Source organism: Bos indicus, chromosome 18 (genome assembly GCF_029378745.1).
Source record: "Bos indicus isolate NIAB-ARS_2022 breed Sahiwal x Tharparkar chromosome 18, NIAB-ARS_B.indTharparkar_mat_pri_1.0, whole genome shotgun sequence".
Taxonomy (NCBI): domain Eukaryota; kingdom Metazoa; phylum Chordata; class Mammalia; order Artiodactyla; family Bovidae; genus Bos; species Bos indicus.
This window is the reverse complement of record NC_091777.1, coordinates 66457712-66478749: the sequence shown is the minus strand read 5'-3', so window position 1 is coordinate 66478749 and position 21038 is coordinate 66457712. Positions and strand designations below refer to the sequence as shown.

General features: G+C 46.6%; 1 protein-coding gene across 1 annotated transcript; it reads left to right on the top strand.

Moving 5' to 3' along the window:
* Window positions 1–1001: 1001 nt before the first annotated feature.
* C18H19orf18 (chromosome 18 C19orf18 homolog) lies at window positions 1002–13561 on the top strand. Its single transcript, XM_070772438.1, has 7 exons — window positions 1002–2847; window positions 2971–3069; window positions 3656–3694; window positions 6682–6765; window positions 8089–8191; window positions 11111–11277; window positions 11988–13561. Exons 1-7 carry the CDS (start codon window positions 2766–2768, stop codon window positions 12134–12136), a joined length of 723 nt encoding a protein of 240 aa, XP_070628539.1. The 5' UTR covers window positions 1002–2765; the 3' UTR covers window positions 12137–13561.
* The last annotated feature ends 7477 nt before the right edge of the window (window positions 13562–21038 follow it).

The window sequence follows — 21038 nt, the reverse complement described above, 5'->3', positions numbered from 1 at the left end:
ACACGTGCCTGGTGTCACGGAGCCTCTGCCTGTTTCTCCGCTACTCCCAAGCACGAGTTACTGCCCAGCCTTGACTCCAGCCCTCAGCGACCTGGACCGGGGCTGTTCATGGCCATGTTGATGCTGGACCATGCAGCCAGCACGCTTTCCTCACTCCCACTTCACCGCCCTGTCTTCACTGGCTGCGTTGCACGCGTCTCTACTTGACATCACCTCGTACATTTTCTCCTTTCTTACTGTCCACTCTGTCTCCCGATGCCACACACCAGGCTCTGTGCTCCCTGGGGACCTCATTGGTCCCGGTCTGCCGTGTCTGAGGTGCCTAGCATGGCACTCTGGCTCTGGAAGTGCTTGGGACACCCGCAGGTTGTCAGTTGTGCTTCTTGACCTCCTCATCTGGATCTCCTGACTGGAGATGTGGGGGGACTGAAGGGGTGCGGCACAGGGAGAAGGGCGCTGAGGTCTCAGCAGATGGTCACGAAGCCCTATATGTGGGAGAAAGCCTGGTCAGAAGGCTCAGCCATATGATGGGGTCCAGGGTGGATGGATATCAAGGAGGCAGTTACAAGAATTGGTCAGAATTACCAATATCCTTTTAAATGTGCTGGAACTGAATGACACTTTTAAGACAATGACCATTATCAAAATGTGTAATTTCTTAATTTGAAGAATAAGTGTTTAAATTCTTAAAAAAAAACAAAACAGCAATTAACTCAGAAGCAACAAGGCAGCCTTGCCTTGTGGACAGAGGAGAGAAGGGCCTGGGGATGTGTGCAGTGCTGGGCACTCCCAGCAACACAGTCTTCAGTCAGGAGAGCCAGGGCTCATGCCAGCCTCCCCCACAGAAGCTGTTCTTTCTGCCCAGACAGGGAGTGCCCTCCCTTGTGACATCACAAAGACGAAACCCCTCTGCAGGTGGAGCGAGCATGGCAGTTACGGGCAGCGCCCGGCTCGAGGTGGGTCCTCAGAGTGGGAGGAACTGGTAAAGGGTCTGGAGAAGTCCTAGTGCCCAAAGAAAGAGGGTCCCAGTGGAGAAACGGGGGCCCTGATGAGATTTTCCACCAGAAGCCACTAAGTTTGGTCTTGTTCCCCAAACTTCTTATCCTGACAGTTACCTGGGGGCATCTTAAAAATACAGGCCCCTCCCCCTGGCCCCAGAAATAATGTATTTTCAACCAGGCTCTGGAGGTTCTTGTCCTGGGAGCAGACGTTCAGTGGGACATGACACGGTTTATAACTCAAAAGGGAGGAAGCCAGCTTGGCTTGAGGTCACTGTGGGTCCGCTTTGGGCAGGACCCACGCAAAGTGCGGGGGACTCGTAACTTGGCCCCGTGTCGCGACAGCATAGAGGAGGGCGGTGGCCTAGGCTTCGTCTGGCCTAGAGGGGCCACTCAAAGGGCTCTGGGATACAGGTGGTACGAAACCTGGAGATACGGGCTGACGGTGTAGAAATTTACCTCCAGGTTCCTAGAAAACACACAGTTAATTCCGTCCAGTATTTTGTGTTCCGGGAAACCTGGACTAGGAGCCAGATGTTCACAGACCTAGGGGGAAGGACTGGGCAAGGCAGCAGTGAGCACAGGGAGATCGATACCCTAGGCCAGTCCCCAGGGACCTTGACAGTCCTAAGTCCAGTCTAAACAGTGCCCACAGGCAGGCCAACAGGAAGCTCAAAAGAGATGGGTTTGATTGGAGGCAGTTGTGAGACTGGGATTTAGAGCATGGGAGCTGCATCCTTACCAGGCTTATCCCGGGGGCACAGCAGAATGGGGGGAAGCCAGGTTGGGTGTTGAAAGAACAGAACAAGACCCTCTTGGTAGTTCACAGCAGGAGGAGGTCTTGGGGGGCGGGGTCCCAGCCTTGTCATCCCCCAGACATTTAGGAGGGGCAGCTGCCCTCTGGGCTGCAGCACAGGGAGTCGGCTCCTGGTCCTCGGGGCTGTGTAAGCATCAAGAGGTGTCCGGTCTGTTCTTACTATCATTGGTGGGAGGGATGAAAGCCTATTTCGAGTATCATGTGAACTACCGGATGGGCAGAGGACAAGTCCCGGGGACAGCCATCTACACCATCTCATTGTTCAATCCCCTTTCTACATGCTGAGATGATTCAATTAATCTCTCCCTTAAAGAAACTTTTGGAGACAGCCACTCGGGTCTAGGCTTCTGGATGGTACCCCAGAGGTTAGAGGCATACCAAATTGCTTTTTTTCAAAGATTACACTCTCACATTTTACATCCAGAACTAACGCTCAGGGCCAACCCAGTTTTTTAGCTTTGTGTGGATTATTGAGCCATCGCTGTTACCCTGTGAAGTGGGCATTCTTTCCTCCTCCTGTTTTACTGATGAGGAAACTGAAGCTCAGAGGGGTTAAGTAACTTGAAGAAACTCAAACATCTAGGAAGCTGGGGTAAGCATTAGAATGGGCCTACAGAGCCCTGCTGTCTCCGTTTGCTTCTGGTGAGGTGTCGCATTGAATTATAATTGATTCCCTTCTGTCTCCTCAAGAGTCAGGACACTCTGAGGGTCTTACTCACTCCCAGCACACCCTCTCATTCTGTTAGTCTCCCCATTGGCTGACTTCGTTCCATCAAAGAATTCCATGTGGCAACATGAGCTGACCTCACACTGGTGGCTCCCAGTCAGAACTGAGACATTCTGTAGGGAGAAGAGCTCCTTAGTTTCTCAGAGAAATATAGGGCAGATGGTGGACAACAGCTAAATACTTCCTTACACCCACGCGATAACAAACGAGCAGTTTTGGAATTATGGACAAGGTTCAAAGTTCTTTTGCTGTTTTATTTTTGTTTTTAATGGAGTGCCCACTTCATCTGAGTGTGCCTTATGCAGGTGAGTTCCAACCACTCGGACAGACAACAGGCTGAATGGGTTGCCTCAACCATTGCTTTCACTCATTTCAGGGGAAGTAAAACGGGGTGATTACACCTCACTGCTGTAGGTTTTCTTTTCCAGATTATTTTCCCTTAGAAAGACGCCCAAATGTCACCAAACAACCCATACAGTTCGGTAAGCAATTTCATTTGGCCCATGGAGCTATCCCAAGACCCAGAGGTGAGTCATTGTTACTACTCGGTCAGTGAAATGGGAACTGTACTCTGTGGTCCTCCTAGCTGCTATTCAGTGTGTCTTTTCTTCTGTATTGTTAGTAGCGTGATCCATAAAATAATAAGATTAGATAGACGTTGATTGGAAACTGGATCCTGTGTGGTTCTCTCTGTAAGCTGGGCGATGGCAGGGCTGTCACTGTCGGGCCCTCCCAGCACCACCTCTCTGAGCTGATGATAGCACCGCACTTTCAGCTGCGCACCAAGTTTCTCTAGGTCCTCTGCTTGAGAGGAGGGTTCCCAGCTTGCACGACCACAGAAGCGGACCAGGACCCAGATGCACTGTGTTGCTGACCGTCCATATGCATCAGAGGAAACGCTGGCTGTGAACAGAGCACCATGCTTTTGCAGACTAAGCCCCATGCATCTACTCGGCATTGGAGTAAACTTGCTAAGAACATTTACCATCTCAGCAATTAATATTTGGAAACTACATGTCATGCCCTTTCATCTAATACCAAGTTATATTGTAATTTTCCTAAATGTATCCTAAACCTCTCTCTCCTCTCTGATCCCCTTCAATGGCCATCTAGCTCCGAGTACCACACCCATGCAGCCCCCAGCGAGCACTGGTAAGTCGGGATCTGGGAGTGCATGTGGGATCCGTAAATACCTGCAGAGCTCTTGTATCATATGGCTCCTCCAGGAGGGCGTCCCATGATGCTCATAACTAACCTGTACAGCTCCCCCCTGCCCTGTGCAAATTAGAAAAAGGCACGCCTTGCCCCCCACGGCTGGGTTAGTAACCATGTTGCTAGGGACAGATTAGAAAATAGCACAGATGTCAAAGTGTCAGGAAATATAGAAAAAAAAATCACAATTAATACATCTGTCTATCCCAAAGACATTCTTTATTACTCTTCCTAAAGCTCAGCTATGGGCTTCCTAGGTGGCTCAGTGTAAAGAACCTGCCAATGCAGGAGTCATAAGAGACGCACGTTTGATCCCTGGGTTGGGGAGATCCCCTGGAGGCGGGTGTGGCAACCCACTCCAGTATTCTTGGCTAGAGAACCCCATTGACAGAGGAACCTGGCTGGTCGCAGTCCATGGGGTCGCAAAGAGTTGGACACGACTGAGCAACTGAGTGCGCATACACATGTACACAGCTCAGCTATAGTGTTTCATTTCCCCATTCACTTCACCACCCCCAAAGTCCAGAGAAGGAAGCTGGATCAAAGTGTTGGAAGGCCCACATTCTAGTCTTGACATGAACTATGAACACTAACCTCTTGTGAGGTGGCCCTAGAGGTTTGCTGAGACCTCTGCCATCCCTGAGCTTTCAGTCCCAAGGGTAATTTCTGATAGAGACAGAAGACAAAATTGTTCGTCTAGTTGAATCACTGGAAGACTCCAATTTTCTCTTGTAACTCTAAGCTCTCAGTTACATGGAAAGATGCCTACCTCATAAAAAGGAAAATACACCTCGAAAATACACTCTAATTCCAGTTTTCAGCTATTATGTTGAAGATGGGCGAAATATCTCATAATAAACTGTACCGGCAAAGGAATAGGGAAATTTAATGTCCCGTCTTGTGCGTAAGCCAGGAATAAGTGCAGCTTCTACAGAGGGCAATTTGGGAGTTCTTATGAGAAGAATGCATTCACTTTTGACCCACAGTTTTGAAATACACCCAGGATTTGTTTTAATCAGGTATGATAAGACCCACAGACTCGGAAATGATGATCGTGAAGGAGGAAGGTTATACACACAGAATCCTAGAAACAGCAGGCAGGGCGCACCATGTCAAGCCATGTGGGGAAGGACCAGCCTTGTTAGGAGGCAGGGGGCAGAAAGGGCAGAAAGAGGAGAGCGTGACCCAGAGCTGCTGTTACCATCTGGGGGAAGGGATGCGTGAGGCAGGGTAGGTACATGGAGTAGGTTTAGTGTTGCATTTGTTGTCATTCAGTCGCTCAGTCGTGTCTGACTGTTTGCGACCCCATGCACTGCAGCACGCCAGGCCTCCCTGTCCTTCGCTATCTCCCAGAGTTTGCTCAAACTCACGTCCATCAAGTCAGTGATACCATCCAACCATCTCATCCTCTGTCACCCCCTTCTCCTCCCACCTTCAATCTTTCCCAGCATCAGGGTCTTTTCCTGATGAGAGTCAGCTCTTCTCATCAGGTGGCCAGAGTATTGGAACTTCAGCTTCAGCATCAGTCCTTCCAATGAATATTCAGGATTGATTTCCTTTAGGATGGACTAGTGTTGAATAGTTTGAATAATTTTGGTGGACTCTGGGCTACAGGAGTGTCTATAAAAAAAAAAGTGTACCCAGCCGTTCTGTTTCTAGGGAATTTTATTTACGCTGGTCCATTTTCCTAGTCCACTTACCCTCCCCCTTTGCTTGGTGACTTTCTCCTCTGTTTTTCTCATTCCACAAACACCCCCACCATATCTACCCCAACCTTGCTCTTGGAGGATGGCCTTGTTCCTACCATCACTGACAAAACAAGCACTTGAGCAAGCGTCTGCATCGCCCTAACTAGCAGTTGAATAACACTTTCTCATCTTTCCTCCGGGCCAGGTCAAGGCTGACCCTTCACCTGTGCACCAACTTCCATCCCCTCAGGCCAACTCGGGACACTGGTCGATTCTTTCTCCCTTTCCAGTAGCATCACAATTTAAAGTGTGGTCCCTGTGCTCATGAGATCATGATGTCAATTTTCCTGTATTAAAAAGCAAAACCTGTCTCCCAACCCCTCAGCTCCTTCTGGGAGATGCCTTCATTTCTATTCCCGCCATGACAGCAAAACTCTTCAGAAAATTTTCAAAACTTTTGCTCTCTGTAATCCCTTTCCTTCTGTTCTCTCATGAAGCTCTGTCAGTTATGCACATGAGTAATATCACTTTTGACTAGGTCTCCAATGACTTTCCCATTGCCAAGTCCAATGACCAGTTTTCAGTAGTCACGGTTTTGAAACCATCTGTAACCCATATCCCCCACATCAGTATTTCATTATGAAAACCTGAAAATGTACAGAAAAATCGAGAGAATCATTCAATGAACATCTGCATATTCATTGGAAGGACTGATGCTGAAGCTGAACCTCCAATACTTTGGCCACCTGATGCAAAGAACTTACTCATTTAAAAAGACCCTGATGCTGGGAAAGATTGAAGATGGGAGGAGACGGGGACATCAGAGCATGAGATGGTTGGATGGCATCACCGACTCAATGGGCATGAGTTTGAGTAAGCTCCGGGGGTTGGTGATGGACAGGGAATCTTGGCGTGCTGCAGTCCATGAGGTTGCAAAGAGTCGGACACAACTGAGCGTGTGAACTGAAAGCTTAAGCATTTAATCTGTGAGCATTTTCATAGTCCAGGTTCTTTTCTTCATGTCAAGCTGACTTCACGTTGAGGTGCCAGTCTCAAAGAGTTTCTCAGCTCAGTTGTTGAGCCAGGGAAGGGAAAGAAAGTGAGGGAGTGCTCCGTGTGAGACGAGGAGGAGCACCTCAGTTTGTCAGATTTCACAAACGGCTGAGTAATGTACTTAGTCAGTCGCGCCTTTGTTCAGTTTGTACCCGAAGTAGCTCTGTTTGTTTATTTTCATTTCAGATGAAGAGAAGAGTGAGCCTGCGAGGACCACCCTTGGTTTTATAGGATATTCAGTGGGCCTAAACACCAATCCCTGGAATGCAGGTTTGTGGGATTAGATCTCGAATTGCCCTGTAATAGCCTGTTTTATTTAAAAACAGCACTGTACAACCTAAGACTATCCGGCAACACTTGAGTTGTAAAACTAAGGCCACTCTCCTTTCAGCTATATCAGTGGCAGTCTCTGCTATACATCAGGGACCAGTCTCATAAGAAATGGCTTTGGCCAAAGACAGGAGACAGATGAAAAAAAGGAGTCAGGGTTTAGGTGGGAATTCAAATTATACCTGTTCACACAGGCTGTGCAATCTAGCTTGCATGGTTTTCTTGTAAATTAAGAATTTTTATTTTTAATGTTATTTCTGATTTTCTCTCCTATTCCCCTAAAACAATATGATTAACAAATATATTAACTGATACATGTATATGTGCTAGGTCGCTTCAGATCAGATCAGATCAGATCAGTTGCTCAGTCGTGTCCCACTCTTTGCGACCCCATGAATCACAGCACGCCAGGCCTCCCTGTCCATCACCATCTCCCGGAGTTCACTCAGACTCTCGTCCATCGAGTCAGTGATGCCATCCAGCCATCTCATCCTCTGTCGTCCCCTTCTCCTCCTGCCCCCAATCCCTCCCAGCATCAGCGTCTTTTCCAGTGAGTCAACTCTTCGCATGAAGTGGCCAAAGTACTGGAGTTTCAGCTTTAGCATCATTCCTTGCAAAGAAATCCCAGGGCTGATCTTCAGAATGGACTGGTTGGATCTCCTTGCAGTCCAAGGGACTCTCAAGAGTCTTCTCCAACACCACAGTTCAAAAGCATCAATTCTTCGGCGCTCCGCCTTCTTCACAGTCCAACTCTCACATCCATACATGACCACAGGAAAAACCATAGCCTTGACTAGACGTGTCTTAATTCTATGCGACCCTGTGGACTGTAGCCTGCCAGGCTTCTCTGTCCATGGGATTCTCCAGGCAAGAATATTGGAGTGGGTTGTCATGCCCTCCTCCAGGGTATCTTCCCGATCCAAGGATTGAACTCAAGTTTCTTTATGTCTCCTACATTGCCAGGTGGGTGCTTTACCACTAGCACCACCTACGAAAGTCGCTTAGTCAGCGACTGACTAAGTTGCTAAGTCTGACTCTTTGTGACCCCATGGACTATGCAGTCCATGGAATTCTCCAGGCCAGAATACTGGAGTGGGTAGCCCTTCCCTTCTCCAGGGGATCTTCTCAATCCAGGAATTGAACCAGGGTCTCCTGTATTGCAGGTGGATTTTTTACCAACTGAGTTATCAAGGAAGCCCTGATAACTGATAGTCACAGCTAAAAATGAGAGTTTATGAAAACTTCTTTTCTTTCTATTTTTAGCATGGATTCCTCATAGACCTGCTCTTGTTAAAGTAGTTACAATTGCGTGTATAGCCCTCACTATTGCCCTGATATTTGGGACCACTATTTCCTACGTGATATAGTAAGTCTATGCTAAGTAATCTTTACCATCCTTTAGTAAGACATACAGGTAACTAGATTATTTCATGGTAGTAATGTTAATAATGGTGATAATGTTGATAATTCTTATAATCACTGAGTAATTATAGTCATTACAAGTTTTCAGCGTTTTTCAGAATATGGCCTATATTCATGGTGGATCATGACATAAATGAAAAATATAAAAAGAAACATGGTGAAACATTAAAAAAATAAAAGTTACGAATAAATAACAAAAAACAGGACAGAATGAATACAGTTTAGTAGAATGGAAATGCTGATTTTCAACTTTTCAGACTGAAGATTGTGAAGTAAAACTTATCTCTTACTGTGGTTCATGATAAAAAATGTTCTGAGATGCTGGCATCCTTTCATAATGTGATTTTCTAGAGTGAACTTGATGCTTTGGAAAAAAATCTTAATAGAGCAAAGCAGAAAAGTGACCATTGTCTCTTTCACTAGAAACTTATCATCAGTGTGGTTGGGGTGATAGTAGCGTTTAGGGAAGACACTTCATCTTGTTTACACAAATAAAGCTTGTGGCGAAGCTCAGTTTATGTGATCATCTTGAAATTAGTATCAGACAAAGGCAAGCCACTCTGTGACATCATGTGACTGTGATCAGGAGCAGCACGTTGATTCCTATTCTAGGATTTAGTTCCAGGATTCCATTATCTCCTATCAGAAACATCTTGAGGAAGTACTAAATTCTTCATTAGGATTAAATGTGCACATGGGCAATACATTGCCACGTATGGAATATCTTTTAAGGTAACCATATTAGGACTACCTTGAAGTATGTCAAATGAAGGAAAATTAAAGGTGAAATTAATGAGTGAGTGTCACCAGCATGTTTGGTTCTAGATTTTCTAATCTGACGATCTCCTTTGACTCAATTTATGGAACTTCAATTTCAGTTTATTTCATTAGTATAGACAAAGATGTTAACAAATATGAAGATTCCTAAAATAACTCACTAAAATATTTCATCCTGAACTCTTAGTGACCAATTAAGTTACTGAACTAATGTCAACGTTTACAGCTTTTAAGTTTGTGTTACCCATAGTGACATTTTAAAACCTGAGGCAAAAGGGAAAATATGTGCCCCAGAGTACATGTTTGTATGTAATTTTTAGCCATTAATTTTTTCCAGAAGTATATTTTGGATATATATCGATGAGGGACTTCCCTGGTGGTTCACTGGTTAAGACTCTGTGCTCCCAATGCAGAGGACCCGAGTTTGATCCCTGGTCAGGGAACTAGATCCCACAAGCCACAACTAAACATCCTACGTGCCACAGTGAAGACCCAGTGCAGCCAAGTAAAATAAATGAATGAATACAAAAAGCGAAAATATATTAGTGAGTTTTATTTCATTTAAACCAGGAAAGTAAAATTATAATAGATTTTGTTTCTGGTATAAATTATTTAAACTTAAAATAATGCCATGAGTTTTGATATAGGGCTTTTCAATTTTTAAAATATATTCTCAACTACTTTAATGTTTTAGAAAAGAAGAACCATAAAATAATACATAAAAGCGTGTATATAGGGACTCAACATTTTCCCTTTTGACTCAGGCTCTCATGCAGTTCATCACAGTGCTGATGGAGCCTGTTTTTTAAATTTTGATATTTGGTTTATTATGGATTTTTCCAGTTTTTTTCCTTTTTTTTTTTTTTTACCTATATTGCATTGCCTGTGGGGTCTTAGTTCCCCAACCACGGATTGAATCTGGGCCCTTGGCGGTGGAAACACCGAGTCCCAACCGCTGGACGGCCAGAGAATTCACTCATTTCAGTTTTTAAAAATATTGAGTCAAAATATTTATCATCATCACTGAGTTTTTTGGCACCCCCTTAAATTTTGCACATGAAGTGAGCACCTCATTCTCTTCACCCAAATCCTGTTCCTGTCCCAGTTTCCTGATTATCTGCAGCAGTGTTTACAGTCAGATCAGTTCTTCTGCTGCACAGCATGATTCTGGAACGTTACCCCTACACCCCTTCCTCCATCTCAGCTCCTTAGAACACAGTTAAGCTGACCCTAAAATGATTTATTATTACATGTAGTGTTGCTCAGTTGTGTCCAACCTTGCAACCCCATGGACTGTAGCCTGCAGGGCTCCTCTGCCCATGGAATTCTCCAGGCAAGAATACTGGAGTGTGTAGCCATTGCCTTCTCTAGGGGATCTTCCTGACCTAGGGATCTAACCCAGGTCTCCTACATTACAGGCAGATTCTTTGCCATCTGAGCCACCCCAGAAGCCCATGAGCCAAACAATTAAGAAGGTACATATGTTACAAAAAATTAAACACTGTATTATCCATTTCCACTTCACACAGAAATATCTGTTCAATGATCCACTTCCAAGTTAGATCTAGGTGAGGTGAACAAGGCACTCACTTCAGGTGCAAAATCTAAGGCAGTGCCAAAAACTTGGTAGTCAAGATAAATAATCATATAGTATTTTTTTAATCTAAATTAATGCATTCATAACCCCATGATGAACATCTTAAATACAGGATCAGTAACAGTGCCAGGCCAAAAAATATTGGAGATTGAGCAAAAGGAAAAACAACAGTCCCTATGCTATCTTCATTTAAAACGTTGACACTTTGTTCAAAGCCTATTTCTGCCTCCTTCCCCATGTATTAGTACCACCACGAACTAGTGACTGCTTTTCAGTCGGAAAACCACAGGACTAAGGATTAAGACCTGATGATTTACTGTGAAAATTATGCTTTTCAAATTTATCTATTTGGGGAATTCTTGTGGTGGTCCAGTGGTTAAGACTCTGCGCTCCCATTGCAGGGGGCACAGTTTGATCCCTGGTCGGGGAGCTAAGATTCTGCAAGCCCCAGGCACAGCCTTCCCCCAAATTGTGTGTTTTGTTCTCCAGTCGACTGGTCGAGGCTGAGGAAAAGCAACAACTTGCATCACTTTATAAAAATATCAAGATCCCATCGTTAGGAGATGAAGAGGAATTCTTTGAGGATGAGGGCCAGGATGAGTCCACGTACCTCCTTCCGGAGAATGAGAGGGAACTGGAAACTTTCATTCATTCAGGTAGGGGGTCAACCAGTTTATCTTGTCAGATCCAGTTGCAGGAAAGCTGAGCTGACAATGATGGTTTGGTTTTCTCAAAAGCAAAGCTAAGTGGGAGGTAAGAAAGATGAATATTTCTAGCCGCACCTGCAAGAGTGAACCATTCAGTTACACAGAGGGGCAAACAGCTGTGTGGGTGCTGGTTCCTTTTGCAAGGCAATTCCAAGGATTGAAAAGAGAGTTCAGGAAACAAAACCTTTCCTGGACTAAATATTTTCCTTACCCATACTTATTAATGTTGCATTATTCTTGAGTTTTGAACGCAGTCAGTCAGATGCCTTCCTACACCGTCTGCCTCAGCCTGATATGGAAATGGGATCCAAGCCCACAAAACAGGTTACTACCCCCGGGTCAGAGACCCCTGCTGAGAGTTGCCCACCACCCCTGCCAGTTCTTGTGAGGAGATAACAGGATATATGCTCATGCGGGCAGGCGTGCTAAGTTGCTTAAGTTTTAAAAACAAGTATAGTTGATTTACAATATTATACATTTTTAAAACTGGGAATTTACAAAGCTTGAGTACAGAAAGTGGGGAAATAATTTCAAAGTGCAGTTTTCCTTATCAGGCAAATAACGTTCAGTATAACCTAAAAATTCCATTGTTCCTTCCTTTATTTTTCCATATCTTTCCTCACTTCTTTTGTCTCCATTTATAATTCCTCATTTATTAGTATCTCAGCAACATGATGTCTACATTTTAGTTATTAGATCAAAAAGGAGAAAACGTTTTGAAAAGCAGAGATTGAATGCAGCACAAAACTTAATAAAGGAAGTGAAAGTAAAGGATCCTGTATATCCTGCAAAAGCGGGGAGTCCGTGAAAGCAAGTGATGGAGATGCAGGACGTGCTAGCCAGTGCGGAGGAACACCCGCGGGAGGACAGATGGCTGAGGACGTGGGCCTGACTTCCTTCTGGAGAACCTTGTACAGAAGCACCCTGAACGATGACGACTAGACATGAAAGCAGAAAATAAATTCACATGATGCAGCAGTTCCTGCTTCCTAGCTCTCAGAGTTTCATGAATAAACATAACTTAATTGGAAGAGAAATCTGACTTTTAAGTGTGAAAGAGAAATTGTCAGGATTTTCTTTTCTCACTCCTAACCAGTAATTTCTTGGGGCAAGCCTCCCAGACCATGCCAGGGAACCACTTTCATGAAATAAAGCTTCCCCAGTGACATTATCTGTCAATTCCAGTAACTTGCTTCCATTTTACTATGAGGAGAGTAAGAATGTCAAAATGAATATGACACTAGATTAAGATACAATAACCTTTGTTTTTAAGGATCTGGGACCTGGTGAGGGAAATAAGCCTGCAGGCAAAGAGCTGAAAACATTGTCAGATGTATTGTAAGCTAGGAGTCACCAAGAGCTGTGAGAAACATGAAAAGAGGCAAGATTTAATCTGAACAGGGCTGTTGATTTGGGAAACAGTCTGATGGTTCCTCCAGAAGTTAAATATAGACGCACTCCATGACCCAGCAACTCCACTCCTAGGTATATATCTCAAAGAATTGAAAATACATGTACCTGCACACAAGAGAAAGCTGTATACACATTCATAGCAGCATTGTTCATAAGAGCAAAAAGGTGGAAACACCACTTACACCCATCAGCTGATACATAGGTGAACAAAATGTCTCCCTGTACAGTGGGATGTTGTTAAGCTGGACAAAAGGAGTACCCACACATACTCCAACACAGACGATCCTTGAAAACATTATGCATAACTTAAAGAGATTAGACACAAAAGGTCACACATCATATGATCCTGTTTATATGAAATACCCAGACTAGGCAAATCCATAGAGGGTGAAAGGAGATAAGTGGTTTTAGGTGCTGGGGGTGGGGAGAAAATGGAAAAATGGTTTGCGGGTATGAGTATTCTTTTGAAGGCAATGAAAATTTTTACTAAAAGAATTTAGTGTAACTGGACAAGGCTGGTACCAAACCCAAGTTCAGCTGCTCACTGCTGCAAAGGCCAATACTCAAGATGCAAGAGTTATATTGGATTTACAATATTACACTAATTTCTGCTGCACAGCAAAGTGACTCGGATATATGGATTTAAGTTGGGCCACTGCAACGAAAGTGTTGAGTCCTACCAGGACTGAACTACCAGGGAAATCCCTGGACTACTTTTTATCAGGTATCAAGGATATGAGAAGAGCATAAATTGTCTCAGGCAGACATGTCTTAGCAAAAACCAGGGTGGCAGGCAGAAGTCTGAGACGGCCCCTGGAAATCCTGCTCCCTGGTGTATGCAGCTGCGTGTACACACCTGCCATTGAGTGTGGGTCTTCGAATATGACAGATGTCAGTCTTGGGATTAGGCCAAGGTGATGGGACTGTCACTCTTAACCATTACATTAAACCATCTCTCCAAGTCTTTATGGACTTTATTCTTTAGCCCACCACTCCTCTGTTTATGGAATTCTCCAGGCTAGAGTGGGTGGCCATTTCTTTCTCCAGGGGATCTTCCCTGGAGATCTTTCCCGATCCAGGGATTGAACCGCATCTCTTACGTCTCCTGCACTGGCAGGCAGGCTCTTTACCACTAGGGCTATCTGGGAAGCCACAACCCATGCAGGGAAAGACCTTTGCTAATTAACCCGTTGTGAAGGCTTCAGGCTTTCTCAGATTTTTTCTGGACATGCATCTTCCCTGGTGTGTGGGTATGAGTGTTTTCCCCCCATACTGCCGTACACAGTATGCTGCGTTAAATATCTTAATTTCCCTAAAGTCTCACTCCCCCACACCTGATTTTTCTCAGGGCATTAAACATTCTATTGCGTTCCTCTGCCCTAGTCTTTTTATCCCCAGACGTGGCAGGACTGCAGTCTCCCTGCTGCTCTCCCGAGGTTTGGAGTCTACCAGGGGTCTTACTGGCCTCCATCCTGACTTTCAGACCATCGCCACCGTTGTCATTAGCACTGAGGCAAGCGATGCAGAAACCAGACTGCTGGCCAGCCTTCGGACAAGCCGGAATGCTGCAGTTAAGTGCCATGCTTTGCCTTCCTTTCCCACAGTAGGACTGAGAATACGGCAGCCTCCACCTCACTCTGCTGTGCCTGGGAGGAGGGCCTGGAGCCGTTGAAAATGCCCTCAAGCTTATCTTTTTTTCCGTTAGTTTTTTGGACTCATGGCATGTGACATCTTAGTTCCCTTACAGAGATCAAACCTCTGCCCCCTGCACTGGAAGTGCGAAGTCTTAGCATTGGACTTCTGGGACATCCCCCCAATTTATCATTTTGATTTGTGGGATTTTTTTCGTTAGGGTTCTTGCTTAGTTTCTGCAGATCCTTCACTGGTTTCTACAGTACTTGAAAAACTATTTTGACCAGCGTGATGTTGTTAGAGTTTTTAGGGGGAACAAGGACCTATAATTTCCTACTCTGCCATTTACCGATGCCCCTCTGATTCAAGTTTGACCCTTTTTTATTTTTTTAGAACTCTTTTCCTTTTTAATAGTTAGTTTTATTTATTTGGCTGCTCCAGGTCTTGGCTGCAGCATGTGGGATCTTTGGTCTTTGTTGCGGCATGCAGACCGTATTTAAAAGCTTACATTTCTCACTGCTATCTGGTGCCGCTCTACCCATAAATCCAGGATCAAAATATACACATGCCTTTAAATGTTCTCCATAATCTGTCCTGTTACATTCTTTAATAATGTAGGTCTTTCTAAAAAATTAATTTATTTTTTACTGGACTGGGTCTTCATTACTGCACACAGGCTTTCTGTAACTGCACTGAGCAAGGGCTATTCTCTGTTGCAGTATGTAGGCTTCTCATCGCTGTGGCCTCTTGTGGAGCATGGGTTCTAGGTGCGTGGGCTTCTCAGTAGTGGTGGCACAGAGGCCCAGGTGCTCCTCAGCAAGTGAAATCTTCCCTGAACAGGTATCAAACCTGGGTTCCCTGCATCGGCAAGAGAATTCTTAACTACTGTACCACCAGGGGAGTCCCGTTCTGTTACGTTTGTGACAAATTTTACGTCTCTATACCAACGTCCGGTGTTTGTTTCTGTTGACTTAAAAAACATGCACAACGTGGAAGTTGTGTATCAAGTTTTATTTGGGGCAAAACGAGGACTGTAACCTGGGAGACAGCATTTCAGAGAGCGCTGCGAAACTGCTCCAGAGAGGCAGAGGGGAGAGGCAGTACATATGTACTTCTGGTGAAGGGGGAGTACATGCAATCAGGCATATTTTTTGCAAAAGTTTTCTGCTAGTCTCATCAAGGTTAGTACTAGTCACAGGGAACAGTCATCACAATGAAGGGTTTTGGTGCTTTTCTAGATATGAGGAGATATAAGAACTGGGCTCATAAAACTGGCTCCTGAAAACGTCTATCTGAAGACCTATCCTGCTAATTTTCCCCGAGCAGAGTGCCTCATTTCTGCTCTCCACCTTGAACTCCTTTCTGGGAGATGTTGAAAGTCAGCAGCTGCAGAGCACACGAGTTAATCCTTGTAGAGGTAGATAGCAATTGCCAATTAGTAATTGGCATTTTTTTACTCTAGATTTATGTCTCAATTTCTTGCAGAGCAATTACTCCAAATTTACATAAATTACTTTTGTCAATTTATGATCATTGTCATATGATTGTTAAAGATAATTTCTTGAATTTCAAAACATGGTTGAATTTTTATAATTTTGATGCTTGAATTGCACATGGTATTTATGAGTCTTCTCTACTAGTGGACACACCTTTTGTGATTCTATGGAGGACAGGTGCGTTATATCTATAGCTTCTGCGAGAATCTGAATCTGTTTAGCCTCTGAGAGCATGCTGAACTTCCTGGAGTCCAAACTAATAAATAGGTCGCCAAACACCTAAGAGTTTTAGTTGCTGACAGGACGCTCCAGTAATCTGAGTACAACCTCTTTAAGAAGGAGTGGAAGTCCCGCCTCTGTCTGGAAACCCAAAGGCACCATTTCCCAGGAGAGCTTTGCCTCCTTTACTGGAGGATGATTCAGTTCAGTTCAGTTCAGTCGCTCAGTCGTGTTTCTACCCTTTGTGACCCCATGGGACTGCAGCACACCAGGCCTCCCTGTCCATTGCCAACTCCCAGAGTTTACTCAAACTCACGTCCATTGAGTCAGTGATGCCATCCAGCCGTCTCATCCTCTGTCATCCCCTTCTCCTCCTGCCTTCAATCTTTCCCAGCATCAGGGTCTTTTCAAATGAGTCAGCTCTTCTCATCAGGTGGTCAAAGTATTGGAGTTTCACTTCAGCATCAGTCCTTCTAGTGAATATTCAGGACTGATCTCCTTCAGAATGGACTGGTTGGATCTCCTCGCAGTCCAAGGGACTCTCAAGAGTCTTCTCGAACACCACAGTTCAAAAGCATCAATTCTTCGGCGCTCAGCTTTCTTTATAGTCCAACTCTCACATCCATACGTGATCACTGGGAAAACCATAGTCTTGACTAGATGGACCTTTGTTGGCAAAGTAATGTTTCTGCTTTTTAATAAGCTGTCTAGGTTGGTCATAGCTTTCCTTCCAAGGAGCAAGGGTCTTAGGACCAATTCGCAAGGGCGGGACTTCTGATTTCCCTCTCGTGGCTGACGTTATAACTGCCTTAGGTCTGTTTGGGCACCGGTGCCTAAGGCTTTGGACAGACGTGAGGGACGTTCTGGTCTGAGAAGACGCGCTGTCCCCACTGCACCGAGGCGGATCTGAGGCTCCCACGTGGCCCGGCGTCCCCCTCGCCAGGCCCGGGATGGGGATGGCCGCACCGAGCCCAGCCCTGCTCCGCCCTTCACGAACTCCGATGGCAGCCGGCGCTGCCGGGCCGTCTCAGGTAAACGCACGTCCCGCGGACCCGCGCCGCCCTCGCCCCACCAGACACTGAAGCCCGGAGCGCGGGGCCGCAGCCCGGCCCGGGATCCAGGGCGGGGTGGGGCGCGGGGAGGCGGCGGGTGGGTGGCCCTAGGTGTCGTAGGCGTGAGGCCGAAAGCGCAGCGTCTGTGCGCAAGTGCGGGATGGGATCTCGCGCTCGACTTTTCCGTGAAGCAGAGAGAACTGTCTGTACTGCTTTGCCCGGCGCAGGGAGACGCAGTGGGAGGTGCCCTGAAACAGTGCGTCCCAACCCCCGGGCTGTCAGTGGGGAGTTACTGGGTTCAAGGGGGCAGTTAGGACCAGGGCGTGTGTGCTGGGCCTGCGTTTCTTCAATCTGGCCTCGGCTTCCTGATCGTCTCGGAAGAATGCTTCCTCAAGTGCTTAGCGTTTTCTCTTTGTTGGTTGTTTTAGTTCTGCAGTGGAAATCAAGATATCCTTGTGTGTATCCCTTGACCGACAGACAAGAAGCTGGGGATGGAGAAAGGCTTCCGTGCCCAGGAGCCGCAGGGCGTCCTGTTGCAGTTTCATGTGGGCACCTGTTTCTGAGAGCATTGTGGCAACTGGGGGAGGGTGACAGGCAGAGGGACACCTGATAAAAGGCCAAGTGAGCATTGAGGGTCAGAGGTTAAAGGGCTGCCAGACACCTCAGGGCCGTGCAGGAGTACACGGACACACGAACGCGTCCAACCCCCGGCCATAGACTCATCACGTTCTCCACCTTTCCGGGGCTGTTTGTGGAACCAACACAGTAGAAGGTGTCCCATTCCCGCCCTGGGGCGTGACACTGAACCACGTGTTCTCTGGGGCAGGCCACCTGTGGGCTGTGACTTGAGTGAGGGAGAGGTGGACAGAGGAAGGTTCTACAAGGGGGCAGCAAGAGAAACACAGAAGCGGAGGAGAGCCATGTGTGTCTGAGACCCACACGAGGTTCTGTGTGACTGAGTCTGAGGCAGGGAACAGAGCCAGGCGGGGAGAGCTTCATAGACAGTTTTGGGGCTGCGACTGCTAGTGGAAGACATGGGATGTCTGGTGTGATATCAAATCATGGCGAACTGTGTACAGCATGGTGTGGGTGTCGTCTGCTAGATTGGCACATAGGCCCATTATGGGTAACCTTAACGTGGGGGGTGAAAAATACAATGGCTCAGATATCCTGAATACAAGTTGCCCTCCCCACTCTGTTCCTACAGGTAAGCTCTCCTAGCCAGATACTCCCCCTCTTTTTTTCTTTTTTAATCAAGAAGACGAGAGCAGTTCCTGTTTCTCTCTTTGTAGCAGGTTTCAGTTCCTACCAATCCATGGAATTTTGCGAAAAGCCTATCACATCCTCCCATCGAAACCAAGGAACACTTCTCTTGACACTACAAAGCTTACGTTCCGCAGTCCGTGGCGGTTTACTCTTTTCTGTTCTATCAAACTGGGGGTCAGATTATTTGTAAACTAACTTAGTTAGTGAAAGTGAAAGTCGGTCAGTCGTGTCTGACTGTTCAAGACCTCTTGGACTATACTGTCCCTGGAATTCTCCAGGGCAGAATACTGGAGTTGGTAGCTGTTCCCTTCTCCGGGGGATCTTCCCAACCCAAGGATTAAACCCAGGTCTCCTGCATTGCAGGTGGATTCTTTACCAGCTGAGCCACAGGGGAAGCCTACTCTTTCTGAAATACAACCTCCATGTGGTCTTGTGTGGTGTGGTGTGTCCTCCTTTCTTAGGCTCTGCATCTATGTGATTTATAAACGTCTATCTGTGTCATATGTTCAGTGTCACGTATTTGGCTGTCTCCATAACTATACACTGGGAATTCCACCCGCAACAGTGGAGTGAAGAGATGCCAATTAAGGTACAGGTAACGGGGAGACCAGGGACGTGCCTTGGTGTGAACCCTCAGGTGGTGGTAGCCATGGCACGCGGCTGTGGGATCTAGAGAAGTGAGGGATAGGCACTGGAGAGTGGTGCATCCTTAGAGAGTGTGCCTTACGGCTCTAGGATCTGGTATTGAGCCCTTGGTAATATGAGGGTAAAATGAGCAGCTGGATCCTTCTATGCCAGCGCATGGCTTAGATACACAGCTGACCCTTGAACGACGAGAGGTTAGGAGCACCAACCCTCTGCACACTCTAAAATCCACATGAAATGTACATTCTGACCCTCTGTGTCTGTAACTCCATATCTGCTGACTCAACCAACCTGTACACAGCTCATGAAGTGGTATTTATTTACTGAAAAAAATTCAAGCATGAGTGGACGCTTGCAGTTCAAACCTGTGTTATCCAAGGTTCACCTGTATGTTGTTCCACCTTCCTCTTGTGGATGTCTGGATCCAGTGATTCACGGGCGCATGAAGGCACAAGGCATCAGTGGTGTCAAGGTCTAGTTTCTCAGAACCCTGAGTTAGGGAGTTTGCGCGGAGGTTGGGCATGGAATAGACGTGTGGGGGAAGAGACTGTGGCTCTGAAGTGGACTGTTCTGTGATGCTTCTGTCACCATCTTGGCAGGGTAATGTGACCTCTGAGGATGTGGCCATGTGCTTCTCTTTGGAGGAATGGAATCTGCTTGATAAGGCTCAGTGATCCCTATACCATGATGTGATGCCGGAGAACTTGGCACTTGTAACCCCCTGGATAAGGCCCCAAACCTACCCCATACTCAGAGTCAATCTCTGCCCGCAAATCTTAGCTAGTTCTAGCATCAGCTCTAAATTCCAAAGTCTCATCTAAGTATCATTTAAATCAGATGTGAGACTTGAAATACAGCCCTTCAACAGATTTGTCTCCAGCTGAGAATCTGTATAACCGAACAGGTTGTATGCTTCCAGAATATAATAATGGAACAGGCATGGGATAGACATTCCCATGTCAGAAGGAAGCAATTCCCATTCTAAAGGGAAGGAAGAAAGGAGTGATAGGTACCAGATAAGTCCAAAACTTACTGGGGCAAGTTTGTTTGAACTTTAAGCCTTAAGAATGCTCCTCAGTGGTTCAGTTTCTGCCCTCCAGGCCCACTGGGAGCAGTCCCACCTCTGTGCCCTCCTGGGTTGGAGTCTCATGACTGCAGCTCTCCCAGACTGGCAGTGTGAGCTGGGGGCTCTGTTGGTCTTGGGTCCAGGCCCCACAGCTCTGGAAATCCCATCTTAATAACTGCACACATAATTTTCCATTTTGCTAAAACACTTTACATCTGCTGTCTAATCCAGATTAGCAAAATCTGAAAGCTGCAAGAAAATAGTGTGCTGATTTCTGTACAATCTACAAAACTCCCACCGCTGATCAGGGACCAGGCGCCACCGGGAGAATGTACAGGGCAGCGCGGGGTCGGCACAGTGTTCTGCAAATGGCACAAAAGGCCCCTCGGGAAGCCAGGCTCGGTTCCGTTCAAAGCGCCTCTGAGAACGCTCCCTCCGCAGTCCCGCACGTGGGACCCAGGTCAGTGGCCCGAACTGAGGGGCCTCCTCTAAAAACTGAGGGGCCTCGGCGGGCGTCTGCCGCTCCTGCCACCGGGCCAGGTCCGACCGCCACCTTCCTCCCCTGCTCTGGCACCCCTGTTCCCGAAGCCCCTGCCTGCGACCTGGGCAGGGAGAGGGTGGGGCTCAGGCAGCGCCCAGCTCGCGGCCTGCGCTCTGCGGGGAGCTGCGCACACCCGGGAGCGCCGGCGTGGACACGTGTTCTGTCGGGGTCTCCCTCCGGATTCCAAGCCAACCCTCCACCCCGGCACCCACCCCCACCAAACTGGGCCGGAAATAGTGCATATTCCAGACCACACCGGTGTGTGTGCGCGGGTGTAAACGACTGTTTTGTCCCAAGAGTTAAAGTCCTGCAGTCAGGCTACTCTGTCTGAATAGCTTATTAAAAGATAGGTCGGCTTCAGGCTGGGAGGAGCTGTGGGC